Source organism: Podarcis pityusensis, assembly GCF_964106645.2.
Source record: "Podarcis pityusensis genome assembly, chromosome: 6".
NCBI classification, from domain to species: domain Eukaryota; kingdom Metazoa; phylum Chordata; class Lepidosauria; order Squamata; family Lacertidae; genus Podarcis; species Podarcis pityusensis.
In genome coordinates this window covers 1395071-1418560 of record NC_138030.1, presented here as the reverse complement: position 1 = coordinate 1418560, position 23490 = coordinate 1395071, and the positions used below count along the sequence as shown (strand labels likewise).

Below are 23490 nucleotides of genomic sequence, written 5' to 3'. Positions count from 1 at the left end.
CTCTCAACAGATGCCTTTGTGAGGTACTGAAGGAATCACAGAATTGTGAAGTTGGAAGGGAACCCAACGGTCATCTAGTCCAACCCCCTGCGACGCAGGCGCAAAGGAAGTACGGGATGACTTACAATGCAAAACAGGCAAAGTCGCCACTCATCGCCTACAGGTGAGGATGATCTCTGGGGCAAGCAAAGTCATGGTGGTCCTAACTGAATTTGAGGCTGTCAAGTGTCCCGCCCTCCGGTGTGGCTGCTCCTTGGGCTTGGCCACAGAAACCTGGCATGCTGACTCTTTTACAAGATCACAAGCAAGGGCACAGTTCTATAAAAGTGCTGCAAGGCACACGTGGCTGCGGCAATATATTGATAATGAGGCCATAGTTTTCAATAAAAGTATCATTACAACTGCAAAGTGCACATTTCAGCAAGGTTCACAAAGAACCATACCACACAAAAATAATTATTATAGCGAAGAATGCTTCAAGCAGCTGACAACAGACAGGCTTCCAGATAAGGTCCTGTCTGGAATATCTTCCTCGGATGATAACGCCTTAAAAGCATTTCAAGGCCCTGATTGCGGTTTTCACTACTGGGGTGGACTTCAGGAGTGCTTCTCTCTCTGAAGAAGTTACCAGATTCCAAGAGGATAATGACACTGCAAGACTCAAAAACCATAGGCAGGTGTGTGTGTGTACGCAAACAGAGACTTTTGTGGCTGTAAGGAAACACAGCATCCTGGCAACAGCCTAGAATGTGGAGCCGTGCTGGACTGAGAGGGAGCTGGTGTGATGGCAGCCTTGAGACATGTTGCACATTGCCTCTGTGTGCAAAAAACAAAACAAAACAAAGCCCCTCTTTTGGTTCTCAGAGCATTGTCAACAGCCGTAGATGTGCTAAAGGGATCTTGTTAAGGTATTATGAAGCTGAAGAGACTGAAAATATTTGCACTGTCAATTAACCATGGTGCAGTGTGGGAGGGGAAAGAGCTTCCATGTAAGAGTCGCTGAAACAAACAAGGGCTGCAGCAGAGCTCAGCTGTGCTTTCCGCCCCCAGGCTGGCACAGAAGCTCCAGCTGAGGCACAAGCAAGACTGTTTCCAAAGGACCACACGAAACGCAACTGTGGATTTAGGATCTGGCTCCCTGATAAGATCCACCCCTGTCTGAAAACCTGCCAGGGAGTCTTTGGGATTCAGCTAATGCACTTATTTGAAAGAGATCCTTCCATATTTCCCCAAAGGCTCAGGGCAGGCAACACCTCAGAGCATGTAATAAACGCAGTGTCTGCCCAAAACAGGCTTGTCTCCAGCCGCAAATGCTGTCCCAAATAAGCAATATTTTGCATCTGCTTAGGGAACCATTTCAGGCTGTGCAGGCAAGGAATGTGGAAACTAGGGAGCAGCCACCAGGAATGCCTTGCTGTGTGACTTTGCAAATTTTGTGTATGGAAGGGATCCCCTTCAATTGTCCGAAGACATCTCGGTGGGATACAGAGGAGGCAGATGCAGAAAGGGGGTCTGACCCACTGATGGACCAGTGAGCTCTTCAGCCTAGCTTGGAAATGTGCATTTGAGAAAGCCTGTGGGCAACTCCAACATGGTGCCAACTCCCAGAGCACAAACCATTCACCCATGGATCTGACTCCCACACCTGCGAAGACAGGAGACACACCCAATATCCGTGGGGTGAAAGAAGCGGATATTGAGGCATTCCAACACAGCTTGCTTGCTGAGAAATGTATTTGTTACCTTTATATCCTGCCTTTCCATGCTTTCTCACTTCCTGGAATAAACACAGCCTTCTGGATCAGGCCAGTGGCCCACCCAGTGCAGCATCCTTTTCTCACAATAGCTGCCCAGACGCCCATTATGGGAAACCCATAACCAGGATCCAAGCACAAGAGCAACTCTCCCCTCCTGTGGTTTTCAGGAACTGGGATTCAGAAGCTCTGCTGTCTCCAACTGTGGAGACAGAGTAGAGCCATCCTGGCTAGGAGCTATCAATAGTCCTCTCTTCCATGAATTTGTTTAATCCACTTTTAAAGCAGTCTAGGTTGATGGGCACCCCTGCCTCCTGTGGCAGCGAGTTCCACCGTCTAACTTTGTGATGCATGAAAAACTAACACCAGAATGGCTTTATGCCCAGCGGCTGGCTTGTTATGGGCGCTGCTCAGACCCAGAACAATTCCATAACCTGCAATCTTGCGCTGGCTGCTTGGAGGGGCACCCAAGCCTCTTCCGAGGTGGTGATTTTATTATTCTGATCACACAGCCGCCTCCACTTCCCTCCTCCTGCCAGGGCTCAGTAACAGCAATGAGGTCACAGTTTGCCCCTCCTACTTGAGCGTTTCCAAGTCTTCCCTTTTATATTACCCTGAGTCTGAGTATGCAGGCAATTAACAAATTCATTTTCTTCAAGCTACTTGACACTTTGATTCATTACTTTCGTGATGCTGCAAGTGAGATGCATGTTTTGGTGGCGAGGCGATTTACACATTTGACGCTGGATGTCAGCTTAGCTCGTCACAGGGAAAGTTAAACAGGCAGCTGACTGAAGCTCAGAAGCACCGCAGCTCTGTGGCCCAAGGACATCTGGCACGGCCAGGCTCTGAAGCTAGCTGAGAAAGGAGGATTCAGGAGCAGGACCAGTTTGTGCCACCAATTATCCTGGGACAAATCCCTCCACACGCAGAGAACCAATGAATTGTAGAGTTGGAAGGGACCACAAGGGCCATCTAGTCCTCCCGCCCTGGCAATACAGGCATTACAACCAACAAATCCATGACATCTAGCCACCCAACCTATTTAAAAACCTCCAAGGAAGGAGAGTCCACCATCTTCTAAGGTGGCCCATTCCACTTTCAAATAGCTCCTACTGTGAGAAAGAGCATCCTATTGTTTAATTGGAATTTCCTTTATTGTCCTCTGGAGTAGCAGAAAACAAGTCTGCTCGCTCTTCCAGGGGACAGCCCTTCAGATATTTGAAGATGGCTATCACCTCTCAGTCTTCTTTTCTCCAGGTTAAACATACCTAATTCCCTCAACTTTTTCTCATAAGGCTTGGTTTCCAGGCCATTGATCATCTTGGTTGCCCTCCTCTGCACATAGTTCCAGCTTGTCAACATCCTTTTAAAATTGTAGCACCCAGAACTGGAGGCATATCAACTTGGAATGTGTTTCCACGTCCCCCAAGCATATCCGTGCATGAAGTGAGATGAAAAGCGATCCATGGCCACTGGAAAGCTCAAAAAGGGGTTTTTTCACTAGCTCCTCTTTCATCTGTTCTACAGATACCACACAAAGAGCTCTATGAATGGCCCAGGTGGGTGCCTGAAATATCTTTTTGCATGCACTGGAGTGCTTGTCAACTCTTCATTTTACCTGTGATTGCAAATTCTGAGTGAACCAGCCTTCAAACCCCACCACCTGTGAGAATGAAAGTGCTGTTTCATAGAATCATAGAACTGTAGAGTTGGAAGAGACGCCGAGGTTCATGTAGTCCAATCCCCTGCAATGCAGGAATCTCAACTAGGTGGCCATCCAACCTCTGCTGAAAAAACCTCCAAGGAAAGAGAGTCTCATCCCCATCAAGAGCCAAAGGCTTCCTCTTGACAGGCGATGGAAGTCACTTGCTCCAAGAAGGAGGCCTCAACTCGGGATGGGGCTGCCTCTTGCCACATGCACGACTCCGAACATTCTTGTGTATCTGTTGCCAATCCACAAATCTCAGGTGCAACCATACCTCCACATGTGGTGGGAGTTCCCCAAAATCCAACTATTCTGGACAACAGCCATACAAGAAATATGTAAAATAACTAAGCAAGTATTAGACACCACCCCAGAATTGGCCCTACTAAACATCTTCCAAGACAACAATGCCAATTTACACCATGAAGAACTCATAACCCACCTACTTTCAGCAGCCAGAAACACCATAACCAGAAACTGGAGAGACCTGTCAGGAGTAAGCATGGACCAATGGTACCAAATAGTATGGGAAACGGCCTTACTAGAAAAATTAACCAATAAACTGAAACTGACACGGGGGCAAATAGAAGAAGACGCCTTTACCCCGGTATGGCTCCCCTTTATCACATACACAGCCCAACAAGACAATGACAATAACCCACCAACAGAATACAAATCAATATGAATAACCTGATCCAAAACATCCACCCACCCCACTCACACACGAAAACAAAGATCACCACAGCCAATCACAAACAAACAACCACACCATAGGCCAACCCCAACCTCTCTCAACACCAAAGAAACACAAATGAACAGCCGAGAACCTGCACGAGCAATGCTGACATGAAACCCTACATACATTAAGCAAATTAGAAACATTGCCACCCGACCCCCCCCTCTTCCCCCTCCACCCCTTCCCCCCCCCAAATGTCTCAACAAATGAAACTGATTTGTAAAAATGTTACATGGAAAAAATACGAGAGACATTACACATACTTCTGTAAAACAAGAAAATCTTTAATAAAATCTAAAAAGAAAAAAAAAAATCTCAGGTGCAACTATTTCCTCAGAGCCACAAGATGTAGGCGGGAGTTCACGCAAGATGCCGGGCCTAAGATCTGAGCACAGGTGTGCTCTTTGCAGGGGCAGACATCTCCCATCAATGGGAAAGGGAAGGAGCAAGAGCCTCGGCTCCCAACATTGGCCTTGGCTCTTAGCACCAACAAAGGGCTCTCTCTCTCTCTCTCCAAGCAGCTGACCATCGAAGGCATGAAGACATCTGCAGCCTGTATACGAAATACAGTGCATCACTTGGCTTCAGGAGAGGCTCCCGCAGCCACTGGTTTGTCAAGCATTTTTCTAGTCCCCGCCGGAAGAGAGAAGAGTTTCAGATGCTGAAGAAGCTGGCTTTGGTTGGCCCTCTGGGCACAGTTTGCCTCTCCCACTGCTGAGGAGGAAGTGCCCACCAATGCCTCCAGGTGGCACGCTTCCTTTCAGAGGCCAGCTGTGCCCTGTGCCAATGGAGCCATGAGCAAGGGCCGCTACCCTCAGCCACAAAACGTCTGCTGAGCTGTCTGGATTAGCTGCCTGCCTGGGAAAGGTCACTCCCTCCAAGCGCGGCGCCGCAATGCACATTGTGCGCGGCACTCCGTCAGCTCCTGGGAGGCTCGCCTGGCTTATGCTTCTAAAGGGATCATAATCCTTAATCAAGAAGATTACAACAAGCAGCTAATCCCAAAACAAACAGCCCCAGCGCCGGGCAGAATTAAACTTTTTGGTCGACGCTAATTTCAGTCATTAATGTGACATCACTGGAAGCAATTCCCTGTGCGGCCCCCTCCTCCCTCTGGGTAACGTGTTGTGGGGGGTGGCTAACGGGTTTCATTAACGCCAAAGGCTGCTTTTAATGTATGATACAGGGCAAACCTGGATTTGCTGCTGTGCCAGTAGATCTTGGCTCCCAGGTGAGCATACCTGTATCGTGTGATACAGGCTGCAGAGAGCCGTGACAGAGGCTCTCTGATTGTGATGGGCACTTCAAAAGTATATGAAGCCAAGAGATGTCTTCGTCACTAAATGATCACATTGAGCTGAGGCTACTGGTTGGGTTTCTGTTCTCGCAGCAGCGTCTGTTTCGCCTTGGTGTGATTTTCCTCCTCCTCTTCCTCCCTCTTGAGAGCCAGTGTGGTGTGGTGGTTAAGAGCGGTGGACTTGTAATCTGGTGAACCGGGTTCGCTTCCCCGCTCCTCCACATGCAGCTGCTGAGTGACCTTGGGCTAGTCACACTTCTGTGAAGTCTCTCAGCCTCACTCACCTCACAGAGTGTTTGTTGTGGGGGAGGAAGGGAAAGGAGAATGTTAGCCGCTTTGAGACTCCTTTGGGTAGTGATAAAGCGGGATATCAAATCCAAACTCCTCCTCCTCCTCTTCTTCTTCTTCTCCTCTTGGCCCAGCTTGCCTTAGCTGCCCATGTGTGATTTTGTCAACAAGTGACTGTGCTCAGGGCAGGTGGCGTTGCCAGAAAAATCACCCAAAGCAGTGGCACCGACTGGGTTAAATGGCAGTGAGAGCCTCACCTGAGGCAGAGGAAGTGGAGGAAAATGGCGCTAAGAAGAGCACCTGAAACAGGGCAAGGCATGTTTCGCACTGAGGGCAAGGTCAGTAGAGATCAGAAGCAGTTTGCAACCGCCTTGGCAAAGAACACAAAAATGAGGCTGACCGTTTAGGGTCATAGCCTAGGTCTACACTTACTGGAAGGCGCAAGTACAAACGCAGTGTTTTAGAGCAACCTGTTTTGGGGAGCCCACTAGACAAAATAGTAACTTTAGCCGACATCTGCAATCTGCCCACCCCTGTGAAAACATTTGCTAGATTGTCCACTGCTTGCAGCATCTTCTCACCTAGAAAGGACAGTATTTCCAGGGAAATGAAGGTATTTCAGGCCTGCTAAAACCATGACCCAGCCTCTCTTGACCAAAGTTTGATTTGACCCATAGCTCACCTGCACCCGGTAGGCAGATTCCCCCTGCTGCACTCAACTGAGCAAAGTTAACAGAGTCAAGCACATTTTCTGCCAACATGAATGTTGTCACGACACAAGGAGACAGTGGAAGGCATCATTGGTTCTCCTCAATGTGTTTCCAAATACATGACTACCCTCAAAACTATACGGCAGTCTCTACAGGGACAGGCAAAGGGAAAAAGCAGTTCTCTCTTTTTGACATTTGAAAAGGCTCGGGCAGCTGCAGCTCCAAGCCACTTCGTTATCAAGATTTTAGTACCACCTGCGGACCTCATGAATAGCAATTAAATTCTAGATTTTGTCGGCTGCCAATCTTTGCTGCCCTCCATAACCTCGGAGGTTCTGGGTACAGAAATCCAGCTCATCGGGAGTGCAAAAGGTGGCAGGATTCATGAGGCTTTGTTGCAATCTTCAAACACTCCCAAGTTCACCTCGATTAAATTTATACTCCCTATCTCTGCCGCGCAGCCAGGAGATTAGGGCGCATGCTGCGGCCTCCGGGCTGAGGCAGCAAAGGCAAGCAAATAATCTCTCCTATCAAAAGAAGTTTTGTTTGTACATACAAGATCAGAAGGGGGCATAAACAACAGGCAGGCTCTCCAAGCTGCAGCGTTATCGCAGGAGCAGATAAGAGCAATAATTAAAAATTTATAGGAGGAAAAATTGGCTGCTTTGTCTGGATGGAGCAGGTGGGGGGGGGGGGGTCCTAGCAGAGATCCTTCCCATGCCGGTGTGCTCACTTGTAACCCGGAGGCTGGAAAAGAGGCAGTTGAGTCGGTTCTGGGTGTCAAAAGACCTAGCTCAGACCTCCTGAATCAGAGACCAAGGGACCCCGAGGGTCATCTAGCCCAACCCCCTGCAATGCAGGAATCTCAACTAGGTCATAATAGATGCGGAGAAGGCCTTCGATAACGTATCGTGGAATTTTTTTGAAAAAATCTATAGAAGAAACAGGACTTGGTAAAAACCTTGAACACTTTCGGCCTATCCCAGAACGGCCTGCGGGGACTAGGAGCCTCGAGGTGTCAGTCATCCCCTTTCTTCACAAAACCTCTCCAGAAGAACTTGCAAAGAACATGCAACGAGCATCTGCTGGATCAGGCCAATGGCTCTTCTAGGCCAGGATCCTGTTCTCACAGTGGCCAACCAGATGCCTATATGGGAAACCCTCAAGTAGGGTTTTAGCATCACTGCCTCTGACAGTGGAGTCACAGCATAGCCATTGTAGCTAGGAGACATTAACAGCCCTCTCCTGCAAGAATTTGTCTAATCCTCTTTAAAAGCCTTCTAGGTTGGTGGCCCTCACTGCTTCCTGTGGGAGGGAGTTCCACAGTTTTAACTATGCACTGCTACTTACAGAAAAGCATTTCTCATTAAAGTATTAAAAATCTAAGTGGTATGGTGGCAAATAGGAGAATTAAGAGTTCTGCAGAAATTGTTCCATTGTGAGGCATTGATACCGCACCATAAACTTCCCAGAGATAAATAGCTTTAAAATTTCTCCCCTGTAATATACTTTAATGAGGGCCCATGGAATTCTGTAACAAAAGGAAAGCTGCCCAAGCCACCTTGATGAAATAATACATGCCGGCAGTTGGGGGAAGAGCTTTGGCTAAGAGGATCAATGTTATTCTACACATAATCCGACATGAAGTGCAGGAGGGCTCAGTTGCGTTCCATCTTGTCGGGTGTGATGCCATGGTGGGCACCCCTTGTGGGAGCTCCAGGATAGGGAGGAAAAGGCACTGCCACCCCGCCTTCCAAGTGGGGCTCCTCTCTGCCCATGGAGACATCTGCCGTGGGAGCTGTATTGCCTTCATAAAACTCCGGGCAGGTGAAAAAGACGCCCCATCCCTTAAGGGCAACGCCATCTCTCTGACCTTGGGCTGTCACAGAGTGGTAGGGTTGTTGGGGGCTCCAGGGGTCATCTGTGGAGCAAGAGTGTCTTCTGTTGCTCCACAGGGTGGGATCTGGACCAATGGCTTCAAGTTACAAAAAAAGGAGATTCCAATTAAACACCAAGGAGAGCTTTCTGACAGTAAGAGCCTTTGACTGTGGAACGGAGAAGTTGGCAAGCTCTTCTTCATATGGGTTTTTTTAAAACAGAGGTCGGGTGGCCATCTGTCACGGAGTCTTTTGCGGTGGTTCCTGTGTTTCAGGGGGTTGGACTAGATGACCCTTGGGGTTCTTTCCGGCAAACCATGTTTGGATTTGATCCACCTGCTGGACAGGTGTGCTCCTCTGTGTACATTGGATCTGACTCAGAGAAAGAACCAAGGGGTCATCACAGGAACAGCTAATTATCTGCAGCAACATCCAGGAAAGCGCCCCCTTGTGAGCTGCTGCCAGCAGACCCGCTTTTGTAAGACATCGTCCTCCGCTTAGCACTTAAGGTGCCCCCTCCCTTCTGGGGAAATTTGCCCTGGGAGCGTGTGCGTCACAAGCAGATGCAACCAACACATTTTTCACTGGCAAAGCGTTTCAGGAAGGTTGTCATCTCAGCTGGCGTAATTAGACTTCTGAGTTAATGGGCCATAAAAGCGGACAAGGAGACGTGTGCCACACGCAGGGCTTGCAAAACGTCTGTCTGGCTGCCGCTTCGGCCCAAGGACGTGTCCTCCTTCCCGCCCCAGGCAAGCCCCGCCCCACCCAGGTATCCGCTCTGGGCACCAGCTGCCAGGAAGGTCTCCTGCACAAGGGAAGGGCAGGCAAAGAGTTGGGGGGATGGCGCTGAAGCATTTCCTCCTAGGATAAGAATGTGGAGTGCAAAGATCAAGAATTTTGCAAGGGAGGAGCCACAGCCTAGTGACAGAGCTTTGCATGCAGGAGGTTCCAGGTTCATTTCCTGGCAGTGTCTGCAGTTAAAAGAATTGGAAAACAGGTGATGGGAAAGAAAGGCAGAGAGACCACCGGCAAGAGCAGCTGCTGCTGGCCAGAGTAGACAAGGCAGGAATGGATGGAGAAATAGTCTGACCTGCAACACGGCAGCTACCTGTTCTCCTAGGCAGAGATAAGAAGTGTCTGTTTCAGGATCTCAAGACCACTGACAAAAGAAGTTCCAAGTTTGCTTCTGCATTAGCCTTTCATGAGGATGTGCCTTAGACCTCAAGGCCGCTGCATAGTCGGATGTTTGCAACCTCACATCTCTGCAAAGGGAGGCTATTGTTTTTCATTTGGGGGAAAGAGACACTCATGAGAGATGATAATCACCTCCCTAGGCCCAGAAAACAATGGAGGTGAAGCTGAAGGAGCTACTCCAGGAACCGGACGATTCTTCCCGTCTATTCCTCTCCTGCCTTTTCTAAATGGAAGTGGTTCTACATGGTCTTGTTCAGTCCTGGCTGAACTGGATCCTTTCAGCTGGAGGGGCCAGGGATTGCAACTAGCTCTCTCCACACGTACACACAAACACCCAATGGAGTCTACCAACTGTGTTTTGTAGCCCTTCTGCCAAGGACATGAACTTTCGAAGTTCAATACTCTGTACAGACCCAAATGCAAACCCCAAAGCACTAACCCACACAGAAACAACTGTCTCAAACAGAAACATTTCCACACTCAAATTATGTATTGCCTTGACACCCCACCTTTCCACCTAAGCTCAACGTTGCGAACAGCTGTTCCCCTCTTTACTTAATCCCCACAACAATCCTGCGAGGTAGGTTATGCTGAGCGGCAGTGACTGGTCCAAGGCACCAGCGGGTGAGTGGGGATTTGAACCTCGGTCTCCCAGATGCTGATTTTAATGTACGGATGTTAATATCACGCTTGCATAGCAACACAGATATATATATACATATATATATATATATATATATATATACACACACACACACACACACACACACACACACTATAGGGAGACTGACAGAGTCTGATCTCGGTGCTGCACTTATTACCTCAGAAACAAACACAAACACTGCTAATAAGAAAGTAAAGCTAGTTCCAGACTTCAGTTCCCAGTGGCGCTATTTTTATGAAGTTTGCAGCAGCAAATATTACAGTTTCCAAGAGCCTAATGGAAATCACCATGGTTGATGATGACTTTGTGAAATCCCACCAGGGTATAGAATTGCAATTGCTCCCCCCCCCTCTCTCTCTCACACACTGTTCTCCATTAGTTCATCATTCTCTGCAAGTGTTCAACCCCAGAACTGCTGCCCTTCTTCCACAGACCTTGCACAAGCCATTTCTTTCCACTATGGGCTCTTGGACCTGCTTCCAATCCAACTCATGCAGGTGACAGTTGGTGCACTGAAAAAGGCTGGAGCTGGTGGGCCATCTTCAATAATTGGCCGCTCTTTCCCTCCAGTGCTTGGGCTCAGCCGGACACTGAACCTGAACAAGACTCAAGGTGCATCGCTGCTATCCAAGGCAAGCTTGAGGAAATGCTCTTCGAGACACGAGCACTTCTGCTACGGTCTGGCATTTCAGGTACTTCCCAAACTCCAAATCCCGGCCCTTGAGAAAGTGAGACCCGAACCTGAGCAGAAGGTTAAAAAGGAGGGAAAGAACCAGAAGCCATCTCTGAAGCAAAGTCAGATGCAGAAAGCAGTAGAAAGGAGAGGCAGAGTTTGGGAAAGGTTCAGAAAAGAGAAACCAAAATGATCAAGGGGATGGAGAAAGGCTGCAACGTTTGCGACTTTTCAGTTTAGAGGAAAGGTGACATTATTGCATAGCATGGAGAAACTGGATAGGGAAAATATTTTCTCTCCCTCTCCTAACTCGTGGGCATCCAAAGAAGATGAATGTTGGAAGATTCAGGACTGAGAAATGAAGGTCCTTCTTCACACATTGCATAGATAAAACTATGGATGGCTTTAAAAGAGGATGAGACAAGTTCACGGGGGAGGAGAGGGCTATGGGTGGCTCCTAACCCTGATGGCTCTGCTCTGCCTCCCCAGCTGGAGCCAGCAATGCTTCTGAATCCTAGTTGATGGAAACCGCAGGAGGTTCTTGCTTGCTGGTTTCCCATTGAGGCATCTGGCCAGCCACTGTGAGAACAAGATGCTGGACTAGATGGGCCATTGGCTTGAGCCAGGAGGCACTTCTTACGTTCTTGCTCCACGCTGAAATGTATTTTAAGGAAGTATGCAAGGGCCAGAGGTCGATGGCTGAAGGCCTTGCCTTACTGTCTTAAGTCCACAAGCTCAAGCATCTGCAGTAAGCAGGGACAGCCAAGCCCCTCTGAGCCTGAGATCCTGGAAAGCTGCTGGTGGTGAGAACAGACACTAATAGGCTTAGATGGACTAGGGGCCTGGCCTGGTCAACATCCCTTGCAGCGCTCAAATTACGCACCAAGAAAAGCCAGCTTTCTGTAACCTGCAGAAAGCACGCGCCTTGAAGCAAAAGCAGGTGTATATTTTTTGTTTGTTTGAAAGAATAGTTTCTGCTTCAACTGGTCCAAGGGTAGGGAGAATAGCTCTGAGCAGCATGGAAGAGACATCCCTCCCCCCGCTGATGCCAGATCTTGCTGCTCAGCTGACCTACCTCATTTCTTCTTTTTTCCTTTCCTCACCTGCCCCCTCTTCCCCATCACGCTCTGATTTCTGCAAGGTATTCTCTGCCTGCACTTTGCCGCAGCTCCTGGGAACAGGCTTTCAAAAACATCAAGCGGCTGTTCTGAAGCAGAGTTTTCTTCTGGGTGCCGATTTCTGGGTCCGCTTTCAAATTCTGCATTTTGCAGAATCACACCACGCAGGTCCCTAAGCGTGGAGGATGTGGGCACAGAGGCTGGATGAACATTGGGCCCGTGGAGGGGTGGGGAGAGGTGTTTAGAGCCGGCAGGGATACTGGAGGAATTTCGAAGAGAAGTAGATCCAAGCTCAGTGGTGAGATTTTGTAAACACCACCAAAAACCATCAAGACACACATTTTAATCCTTGTTTAACACAAAGTGCCTGTTAGTGAACAGCTTAATGCCATTCTTTAATTTAAATGGCATTGAGTGTTTAAGGCTTTATAGTCTGGCAGGGGGGAAAAATCCTCTTTGGAGATTTCTGGCTCAGAAGGGTAGGTGGCATGTATACACACAAACAGGTGCCTAACACATGGAAGATTTTGCACCTCTCAGGGTCCAGCTAGGTGTTGCACGCAGGTACTATCCCAAAGGCTCTGATTAAGCAGGAAAAGCTGACTGTGAAGAGGAACTGCGATAAGGAGCAATGCCAGATTCAAGATGCCCACGTTGGGGTTTAAAGCCCTAAACATCTCAGGCTCCAAATACCTGAAAGAACAGAGCACCCTCCCCACATCATATAAATTCCCGGCGGATGCTGAGGATGACCTCTTTACAATGGCCTCCGACAGCCGAGGATCTGTGTTTTTAGGAGCCAGCCTATTCTTGTGATTGTAATTAGTTTTGAACTGTTTTTAATACAGCATTTTAAAAAAATTGCTACTATCTGCTCTCAGGCCTTAGGGTGAAGGGCAGGTGAGAAATCTTCATAATAATGGCCTTAAAAGCGGGCGGTGTTGCTAGCTGATTTTATAGACACAAAATCCTATCGAGCTGCCATTCATTCATCAAGGACCACCAACGCAGACCAATTCCTTTCCAAGACTAAGGCTTCAACAATAAGAGCAAGTACTGACTCTGAGTACCCTTTACCATAGCTGTACCATGTCTTTTCTCAGTAACCACCTGTTTACCAACTTTTCAGACCAGGGTGGTGCCAAAAGCACAGTTTGAGCATGACTCAGGGTGACTTAAGATCTTAAATTCTGTACGAGAAGAACAGAAAGACGACATAGGAGGAAGGAGGCAATGAAGAGGCCGCTGCTAGAAGAGGGAAAAGGTGCTGCATTCTGTTCTTTAGCAACGTCCTCTGAATTTTGGGTGTTTCCTAACACCCATGAGGTTCATTATAGCATGCAGCCCAGCAGGAATCCCTGGGTAAACCAGGACACCTGCCTTTGCAAGCATATACCATCAAGAATGCAAGAGGAAGGTCCTGGTGGATCTTTGGGAGTGGAGGAGACAGTGACATGAGATCTTGTATGCAAGAATCCTGCAGCTGGTCTTTTGAAGATGCTGCCCGGGAGGGTATGGGGGTCTGTGAGGGAGGGAGATTTTGTGGGCTGCGCCATACAGTAACTCTGACGAGGACAGATGAGAGCAGACCAAAGCGGTTAAGTTGATGGACACGCCAAGGGACAAACTGAGCCCAGAGGTCTCTAATCAGCATGGAGGGCTCTCTGAGTGACATCTGTTGGAGGCAGGATAACATTGGGCTTGATGGCCAGCTGGTTTGAGCTTGTAAATATGCTTGTACTGTAGCACAATTAGCCTTCCTTTTCATGCCCCCCCCCCCCCCCGATTTCACTAGGGCCGTTCCATTCACTGTTCCAGTGTACAAGGGGGTCGCATCTATCAACCGGGGTTAACAGCTCCAGAGAATTCAGAGTTTTGCCTTCCCAAAATGGGCACTGTTCTGATAGATTGCTCTTTCTCAACTACTATGCTGCGCTGACCCCCAAAACATCCAGCGTTAGTTCTATACAGTGTTACCTCCAGTTACGTACTTAATTCGTTCCGGAGGTCCGTTCTTAACCCGAAACTGTTCTTAACATGAGGTGCGCTTGCACTAATGGGGCCTTCCGCTGCTGCCACCGCGTGACTTCAACTTGCATCCTGGGGCAAAGTTCATAACCAGCAGCATCTACTTCCAGGATAGCGGAGCTCATTACCCGAAGCGTTTGTAAGGAGGACGGTACGTAACCCGAGGTGCCACTGAAACCTTTAAAGACTAAAATAGTTTGTGGACACTACAGGATCGCATACAAAGCAGGGGGCAAGCTCTGCATCCACTGCTTACGTCAACTGAGTTGAAGATGGTCCAGCTGTAAATATAGGGCCCAGGTGAAAACGATGGCCCAGCAGTGGCTCGTGTGGGGCACAGGATTCAGATTCAGAAATGACTAGACCTAGAGACACTCTCAGGCCATCTGTGCCCATAGCCCTGCTGGGTTGTCTGAGCACAAGGAGAAATCTAGCATGGCTTGGGAAGGATGTGAAACTGCTGCACCACACACAAACACACACGTACACAGACACACACTCCTCCATCAGTGTAATGGCCAGCCAAGCTCTAGGGAGGCCGGTTAAACATCTCTATTAACTGGAATTGCTACAATCTCAACAACTCACCTGCCCAGCGATGCAAAACAAAGAAAATTGAACCCACCAAAAAATAAATTTTAAAAAAATCCACTATTTTAAGTCTATCAAGTCCACTCCTGATTTCTGTGAATCCTGCCCTGCTTATTATTATTATTATTATTATTATTATTATTATTATTATTCCTGGGAACCTTAAGAGACAGGCAGGGACTGGGAAACAAAACCAACCCATTCTCCCCTGTAACAACTTTTACCCATTGGATGCCCTCTTTCACCAACCAGGGTGGTGAACTGCATGCTGGGTGCAAGGAAAGCTGTACCCCTGCCAAGTCTCCCGTGGTTCTATCCCACTCCATCTCAGAAGGAAATGAAAACTCCACTTTGCCATACGGAATTGGCTGCCTCTGTGTGGAAAGCAGGCCTCCCTCCCCTTCCCACCCCAAAGGTACCATCCATGATGGCAGCTTTCCAAAGCCTCCTGGTGCTCTGCCTGGAGTCCTCTCTGCACCCGTTCCCAGCGGAGAATCCTAGGCGCAGGAGCTCAACTGGGCAGCTATTACAAGCCCTGTGAAAACGTGTCTTGCCAACCCATTGCCTTCATTAATATAACGTTATCGCGTTCCTAATGCTGGTGCTCTAAAGCAAATGTTCTGTTTCCAGCTCACCCACTGGCACATTTTTCAGCAGGGAAACAGCTGCTCGCTGAACCAGTCACACCCACACCCGCCGCCCCTCGCCCCCAAGTGCAATCTTGTCAACAGCACAGCACAGGCTTCTGCCCTCTCCTTTTCCAGCAGGCAGAAAAAAACACACGTCTCTCAGCTTATGTTCTGCTCTGGAGAAGTAAGGAGGGTGGGGACAAGACACCCCATCTCTCCATTTGGAATGTGCATTCCGCTGCGGTTTTCGCAGCACTTGTTTTTTCAGTGCAACAAATAATACTGTCTACCTGGTTTGTGTGTGTGTTTAATAGATAATCCTCACTACTCAGTGGTGAGTCACTTTCATTCGCCACTGCCTGCCACAGGAGGGTCAGCCTTTCCTGCCAGCATCTCCACCCCTTGGCAGTAGCGGCAGCGAGAACGCCGAGACCAGCGGCAGATCAGGTTGGTGGGGATTCTGGATCTCCTCCAGGGAGCGGGCGGCTGGGTGGTGGAAGGAAACCGAGAAAGGGGTGGAGGGGGAACACAGGAGAGTCACAAGCAGTTTGTGCCTGCGACGCCTGATGTTCACGTCACACTTCAGTGCGCGGAGCCAGGAAAAAACACGGCTTTGGAGGTGACATTTGCAGTTGGCTCATTACTCTTTTCAAAAGAGCCTGGCATCAAAGAGACAGCTTCAAACGGCAGGCTCACATGCACATATGCAGGAGCTAATTAACCGCCATGCTGGTAGCAGCCAGAGAGGAGGAGACGCTGGCAAGCGACTCAGCCTTGCAAGCGCTTCCTGGCTGCGCAAGTCTATTGAGGCTGCACTGCAAACTATGAGGCTGGCGGAGGGTTCATGGTCAGCAAGGCAGCCTGTGTGGGATTAAATCCTACCTTCGTGCTCCTTCTCAGAGGTCCCAACCTTCTTTATTTTCTTGGGGGACTTCATGAAGAGTGGAAAGATGGTCCGAAGGCCGAGGATGTCAACAAACTTGTGGCAGTTGTCTGCTCCCTCGGGCCCAATCATGGCGTGGTCCAAAACCTTCAGGGCACTACTCCGGGAGATTTTCTTCTCTCTGTAGAAGCAGAAGGACTTTTGTCAGTGAACTGGGCAATGCACTTTGCCACAAGATACGGAAGGTTTTCCTCCGCCAGTAGGATGAGGCTGCACACAATGATGAACAAGCAGCAAAGTTCAGTCTTAGTCCGCAGAAGAGAGAGGATCGGAGCACTCTCTACTTTGGGTTGGCCACTGAGACACAGTGAACTTCTCTGCCTCCTTTCCTCTTGCACCAACTGCAAAAGGGCACACTTGCTCTTTTAGGTCCACCGCATAAGTAAGCACCAATGAATGAGAAACTTGCTTGCACCTCAGTAGGCAAGAAACCAATCCAGTTAAAAGCCTTTCACACAGTTAGAATCAGAAATCTGCAAGTCGGAAGGGAGCCCCAAGATCAATCAAGTGCTTTTTTTTGGTAAATAATTTTATTGGTTTTTTTCAAGTTAATTTCCATAATTAACCACAAAAAACAAAAACAAAAATGCCCCCCATCCCCAAAAACATTTCAAAACCTTATCTTTGATGCTCTTTAGACCTCATGACTTCTCTCCATTCTCTCTTCTGGTTCCTTATATTAACAAAATTCTGCATTTTCATACACATACTTCATCAGTTCTTCTTCTGATTCTAACAAAATTCTTCTGCATTTCCTTACGCATACAGTGGTACCTCAGGTTAAGTACTTAATTCGTTCTGGAGGTCCATTCTTAACCTGAAACTGTTCTTAACCTGAAGCACCTCTTTAGCTAATGGGGCCTCCTGCTGCCACCGCGCCGCCGGAGCACGATTTCTGTTCTCATCCTGAAGCAAAGTTCTTAACCCGAGGTACTATTTCTGGGTTAGCGGAGTCTGTAACCTGAAGCATATGTAACCTGAAGCGTATGTAACCCGAGGTACCACTGTACTTCGTCAATTCTTCTTCTTCTAATTTTATCCAAATTTTGCTGATTGCAAGTGTGTAATCTGAGCCTGCCAGTGTATCAATTAATTTATTTTGCACATATATAATAACTGTTTCCCAATCTTTTTCCTAACTTTGGCATATTTAAATTTCACTGGAAGGCGACTATCAGTTAAGTCTGATTTAAAATCCTGCTCACCTTCCTCACAGTCTCCTCTTAGTCTCAGAGGCTGTAATTTCTGCCTCATTTCAGCCACCAAGGCATTCCCAAATATTTCCTGCCCACCTCCCATGCCATCCATATATGCCCTTAGTGTCTCCTGGTATTTCTTCATATCAATCACAATTTCCAATTTTCTAAAAAATTTCCTCCAGCCCTTGCATCAAGACCTCCACCGCTTCTGTTTCCTTTGTCACTGGTTCTATCTTAATAATCAGTTTTGTCACCATTTCGGTATTTTTGTCCAAGAGCAAGCAAGTTCAACCCCCTGCAATGCAAGAATCACAGCTGAAGAATCCCTGACAGATGGCCACCCAACCTCTGTTTAAAAACACTACTGATCATCATTTGGCACTTTCAATTTGGAGGATGGATAGCGGCTAACAGATTGAGATTGAACCCTGACAAGTACTGAAGTACTGTTTTGGGCAGACAGGAGGCAGGCAGGTGTGGGGGACTCCCTGGTCCTGAATGGGGTAACTGTGCCCCTGTAGGACCAGGTGCGCAGCCTGGGAGTCATTTTGGACTCACAGCTGTCCATGGAGGCGCAGGTCAATTCTGTGTCCAGGGCAGCTGTCCACCAGCTCCATCTGGTACACAGGATGAGACCCTACCTGCCCCAGACGGTCTTGCCAGAGTGGTGCATGCTCTGGTTATCTGCCGCTTGGACTACTGCCATGCGCTCTATGTGGGGCTACCTTTGAAGGTGACCCGGAAACTACAACTAATCCAGAATGCGGCAGCTAGACTGGCAACTGGGATCAGCTGCCGAGACCATGTAACACCGGTCTTGAAAGACCTACATTGGCTCCCAGTACGTTTCTGAGCACAATTCAAAGTGTTGGTGCTGACCTTGAAAGCCCTAAATGGCCTCGGTCCAGTAGACCTGAAGGAGCGTCTCCAGCCCCATCGTTCAGCCCAGACACTGAGGTCCAGCTCTGAGGGCCTTCTGGCGGTTCCCTCGCTGCAAGAAGCCAAGTTACAGGGAACCAGGCAGAGGGCCTTCTCGGTAGTGGCACCCGCCCTGTGGAACGCCTCCCACCAGATGTCAAAGAGTAAAACAACTACCAGACTTTAAGAAGACATCTGAATGCAGCCCTGTTTAAGGAAGCTTTTAATGTTTAACAGACCACTGTATTTTAATATTCTGTTGGAAGCCGCCCAGAGTGGCTGGAGAAACCCAGCCAGATGGGCGGGGTATAAATAATAAATTATTATTATTACTTGGTGCTTTACAGTCTTCATTGTGCTTGCAACCATAGGGCGGATCAATGCTCTACCCATTTCACAGATGTGGAAACAGAAGCTGAGAGAGTGACTAGACCAAGCCTGCACAACAACCACATGATGGAGGCGGGACCCATGTCTCCCAGTTCCAAGTACAACTGTGTATATGGAAAACCAGAACAGTCCCCAACCATCTCAGTGCCTGAGTTGGAACCCTTTCAACTCCAAAGCTCGATTTCGTACACTACTCCAGCTTTCCTCAACCTGCTACCCGATCCAGATGGCTTGGTCTACAACTCCCATCAGCCCTAGCCGGAATCTGGAAGGCACAAGGTCAGGGAAGGCGAGGCTAACCTTTCGAGAGAACCTGGATTGTCACTTGCACACGACCTCCCTTTCTGAAGGCAAGAGAGATTCCTGTAAGCTGTATCCCCAGTACGGGGGAGGATGGAAGTCAGCCACGATTACAGTCTAATTCTCAAACTTGAAACATGAGTGCAAATTTATTTCGCACAAGGTGTTCTTGTTGTTTTATTGACCTTTCGTACATGGGGACTGGGTCTCCCCTCTTACAGCTGTAACTAGCAAGAGGGATGAGGTGCAATGGATATGTCAAGGGGGGGAAGCACTCCCTACTCATAGCCATATTGATCCGCTAATAATGTTTCATATTTCTTGTATGGCAGCTACATGTGTGTGCAAGGAAGCAGAAATGGGGAACAGAGGAAAGGAAGAAGCCACTTTCAGGCTCTTACACCTGCTCAATTCCGTTTCACATTTTCGTTTCAAACGTACGCTTAAAGCATGCAATATGTGAAGTGGCCCTTTATAGGATGCCATCCTCTCACACCCACAGAACCCAGCAATCCACAATAGTTTACCAGCAACCAACTTAATTATTTTAGGTGTATGTGTGTTTTTCTTCCCTGTGTTCAAGAGCAAAGCTGGAACTCAGCCCTCATTTTGGCCTGTGAATGCAGAACACCAGTAAGCAAATCAGCCAGGATTTTCTGCCTTTTTCCATGGCTGTTGCCAGCAGCAGGGAATGAAACAGGCACTTCGCAAAATGCTGCTGCAAAATGCCACTGCGGACGTATGTTTGAAATTCATGCCAACAAAGAGAATGCAAGGAAGCGGGCGTTTGATTGCCGACACAGCTCCATTCAGCAAAGCATAACTCCCAATTTGTTCGGGGGCGGGCGTCCGATTTGGAGAAACAAAAATCCTAAAGCAAAACCAAAAGAGAAGAACAGCCACCAAGATGCTTGAATTGGAACATGAGCAGATGAGAGGAAGGGAAGAAAGAGGATGAACAAATCTTGGCAGCTTCTTGTAAGTCAAAGCCAACTCCTTCCAACACGACGCTAAAAAGGCCAGCACAGCCTCACGCTGGGCCCAGCCAACGAGGGTCAATACCTTGCCTCCTTGATCCCAGAACACAGGGCTGCGTTGCCAAAGGCAGAGGCAGACGTCAGACATCCTGTTTGTCCTGTGCTGTGTAGGGAAGCCTCCAGGGAAGCCAAGAAGGCATAAGGAGGAAGAGGAGCAGGATTAAGATTGCACACATGGCAGTGGCAAAGAGCAGTGTCTTTAGGATTAATTCCACCACCACTGCCCTTCCATAATGCGCTGTCCAACTTGCCCATGCCCAGAGTGCCTTTCTGACGCGTGTTTCACAGCCAGGGATGCAAATGATGCAAAAGAGGGGCTGGGAAATGCAAAATATGATGGCACAAAGAGTAGGTGTTAGACTGCAGGTCTGCGGAATCATACGACTGTAGAGTTGGAAGGGACCCAAGGGTCATCTAGTCCAACCCCCCCTGCAATGCAGAAATCATAGCTAAAGAATCCCTGGCAGACGGCCATCCATCCAAGCAACCAACCAACCAACCAACCAACCAACCAACCAATCACAATTGCACCCTAGAGAAGGATCACACATCAAACTCCATGACTCCATTTTATCCCGACAAAAATTCTTCAATGTAGGTGAAGCCACTTCTGAGATCTTAACTCAGAGAGGTAAATTATTGCAACTTAAATGTGCAACCATATTGCCAGCTGCTTTATTAGAAGCCTGCCCTGATTCATCTATTAAGAATATTTCTACACCCCTTTTCACAAGATGTCTCAAAGGGGTGCACAATGTAAAGCAATACAGAAAGCTACCCAAGAAATCCGAACTTTGTACGGTGGAGCAGGCCAAGTGAGCTGATGCTTGGATAGAACGTCACTGTAAGACGAACCCATTTCACAGGCTACCCTTTTGAGTGCTCAGCAGGGCAGCACAGAGCACTTACAGGAAGGAGCCTGCTGTGGAAAGTAATCCGCTCACCTCCTCCTCCCTCTCCTGCCCTTGCCACTTCCAGCTCTCCTTCACCTTGCAAGCGGCAATAATAAAAGGCTAAAAAATAAAGTTCAGGTTCGGCTGGAGAACTTCAGGACTCCTTTTGCGGGGGAAGTAATTGCATATTGATCAGCATTTAGGTAGGTTGCAGAGAGCTGATCTCTGGAATATTCATTGGGTTTAAGTTCAGGCTTGTAGAGATCAATAGCTGTTTGACTGGACTGTCTCAGGTTGATTTTATTTGAAATATTTATTCTACTAGAGGGCAAGCAGTTTATCTTAGTCTCATCTTGGGCTTATTGAAATCCCTCTTGGGTGAGAACTAATTCAGACACCACAGCCTGAGAGCCTCACCAAAGGAGCGACTGACCTGGACCTTAAAAAAACCAGGAACAAACTCATTGCAATGACAACTTCCTGGCACTGGAAACCCACCAGGCCAAGCACAACTCATGAAAAGGCTCAGAAAACCTCCTGGCTTTGCTACATGTCCAAAACTGAAAGAAATGGTGATATATTAAGCACCCAGCAGGTCACCAAGCGCAGCTAGTGGGCTGCCTTTGGCTTGGTGAGTCACAAGTTGTGCAAGCAGACAGGAGAGTGAAAGCAGATCAGCCTCCAGGATGGAGAAGAGGACAGCCACAGGGATGGCAATGGTGGTGGAGGGTTCCAGGAAGGAGGCCGTCCAAAGAGCGCTTCAAAAAGCATCCAGAAACCACTCTTGGTGGACTGTGTGCTACATGCTCTGAAGCTGTTAGGAGTCAAGGGCAGCCCCTGTGTGGCAGTCTAACCTCCAGAATTAGAGACGGGAGAACGGCAGCTGCTGGGTCCAACCCCTCCTTCCCTCCCCAGATACCTTGAAATCCTGGCAATCTATGGAAGAATGACTTCAGAAGCACCCGCAGGGCATTGGTGCCAAATGACCAAGAACATATGAAGAGCTTACTAAGTCAAGCCAGTGGCCTCTGCCATCCAGCCTCCAAGTGGCCAACCAGATGCCCATTATGGGAAACCCACAAGCAGGATTCGACCACAAGAGCAGCCCTTTCCCCTCCTGTGGCCTCCAGCAACTGGTCTTCAGAAGCACTGCTGCCAAACCCTGCCCATCGGGCAACTCCCTTCCTTGTCCCTGTCAGGAAGGAAGACAAAAGGCCCCAAGAAACTCCCCCAAAGCAGGGTACCAGAAGCCAAGGTCACTTCACCGAAGGACTGTTATCGCAGGATGTTTGCAGAAGGGTGCGCATTAGGAAACAGTGGCGCGAGGCTCTGATTCTGCTAGATAAACACAGCGTGAGGCTGTGCTGAAAGGAAATTTCAGTAGATACACATTAATTTTCGGGTTTCCAAGGAGCTGATGTGACATGAAAACAAGAGACGTAATGAAATATTTTTGCAGGGGCTGCTGCAGTGCGTTCTGCATGCAAACGCACTCCTGACTTTCATGCGTTATTCCTGACTGGGCCCACAGCCCTCTTGCAGCCAGCAAAGGTGGTCAAGGGAAGCCACCACAAATGGCTTTGCAAGAGAGCCTCCCCACCCCACCCCGCCGAGAAAAGCTTTACGAACCTTCTCCCCCACACTCAATATGTGTCTCCATTTCCCCTATGTGTTTCCTGGCACTTAAAAGTCAAGACAAGCTCATTCCCTGCTTGCTATAAATACAGGGTGAGGCCTTCCCAGGCAGCTGCTTGAGAGAAGGAGGGTTTCTCCTCCACACAAGAAGGGGTGTAATAAGTCTCGTGCCAATGCTCCCAAGGCACTTGACAATGCGATTCTCTCTCTCTCTCTCTCTCTCTCTCTCTCTCTCTCTCTCTCTCATTCTCTCTCTCTCTCTCTCTCTCTCTCTCTCTCTGCAAGCCTCAGAAGGACACCTCACTTTCTCTCCTGGAAGCCTCAGGCAGCTCCCAATCTGGAGAAAGAAATTGAATTGTGCTTGGGGAGAGACCTTAATTGGATGTGACATTTCTAAACCTCCAGTTGGAGGCCACCAACTTGCAAACTGCATTTGCTCATTTGCAGCCAAGGCAAATACGCTCCCCACTGATGGAATGGAGTGCACACATGCAAGCAAGCAATCTCGCCTCCTCTCTGGCCTGGCCTTCTCTCCTCCTCGCGTGGGACACATCCAATTTACAGGAAGGTGGTCTGAGGGCAAAGGCCCTTCCCACGTCCCTTGCTGAATAAGCAAACAGGAATCCCACCCATGCAGACTCTTCAAATTTGGACCAAAAATGATGCAGCTCCTTCCAGCCGCCTCCCCTTGCCCTTCATGGAGGGAACGTGCCCCATCTCCATACGGATGAGGCACTCCTAACTGCCCCAGCCCCCTTCAGTTCACATGATCCACATTCACACCACAAAACATTGCTTTCTTGCCACTGAAACAAACAACCTCAGTGCACTCTAGATGTTAGTAAAACCAGTGGAACTGGTATTCCAGCAATACCAGTTGCTGGAAACCACTTTGAGGGGGGTGTCCT

At 48.5% G+C, this 23490-nt stretch overlaps 1 protein-coding gene across 1 annotated transcript in view; it reads right to left on the bottom strand.

Annotated features, from left to right (window-relative positions):
* Window positions 1-23490, bottom strand: part of CTNNBL1 (catenin beta like 1) — an 87903-nt gene that overhangs the window by 21227 nt on the left and 43186 nt on the right. Inside the window, exon 11 of the mRNA XM_081011250.1 lies at window positions 16150-16331. Within this exon, the coding sequence (XP_080867376.1) occupies window positions 16150-16331 (182 nt within the window). The remainder of the gene's footprint in view (window positions 1-16149; window positions 16332-23490) is intronic.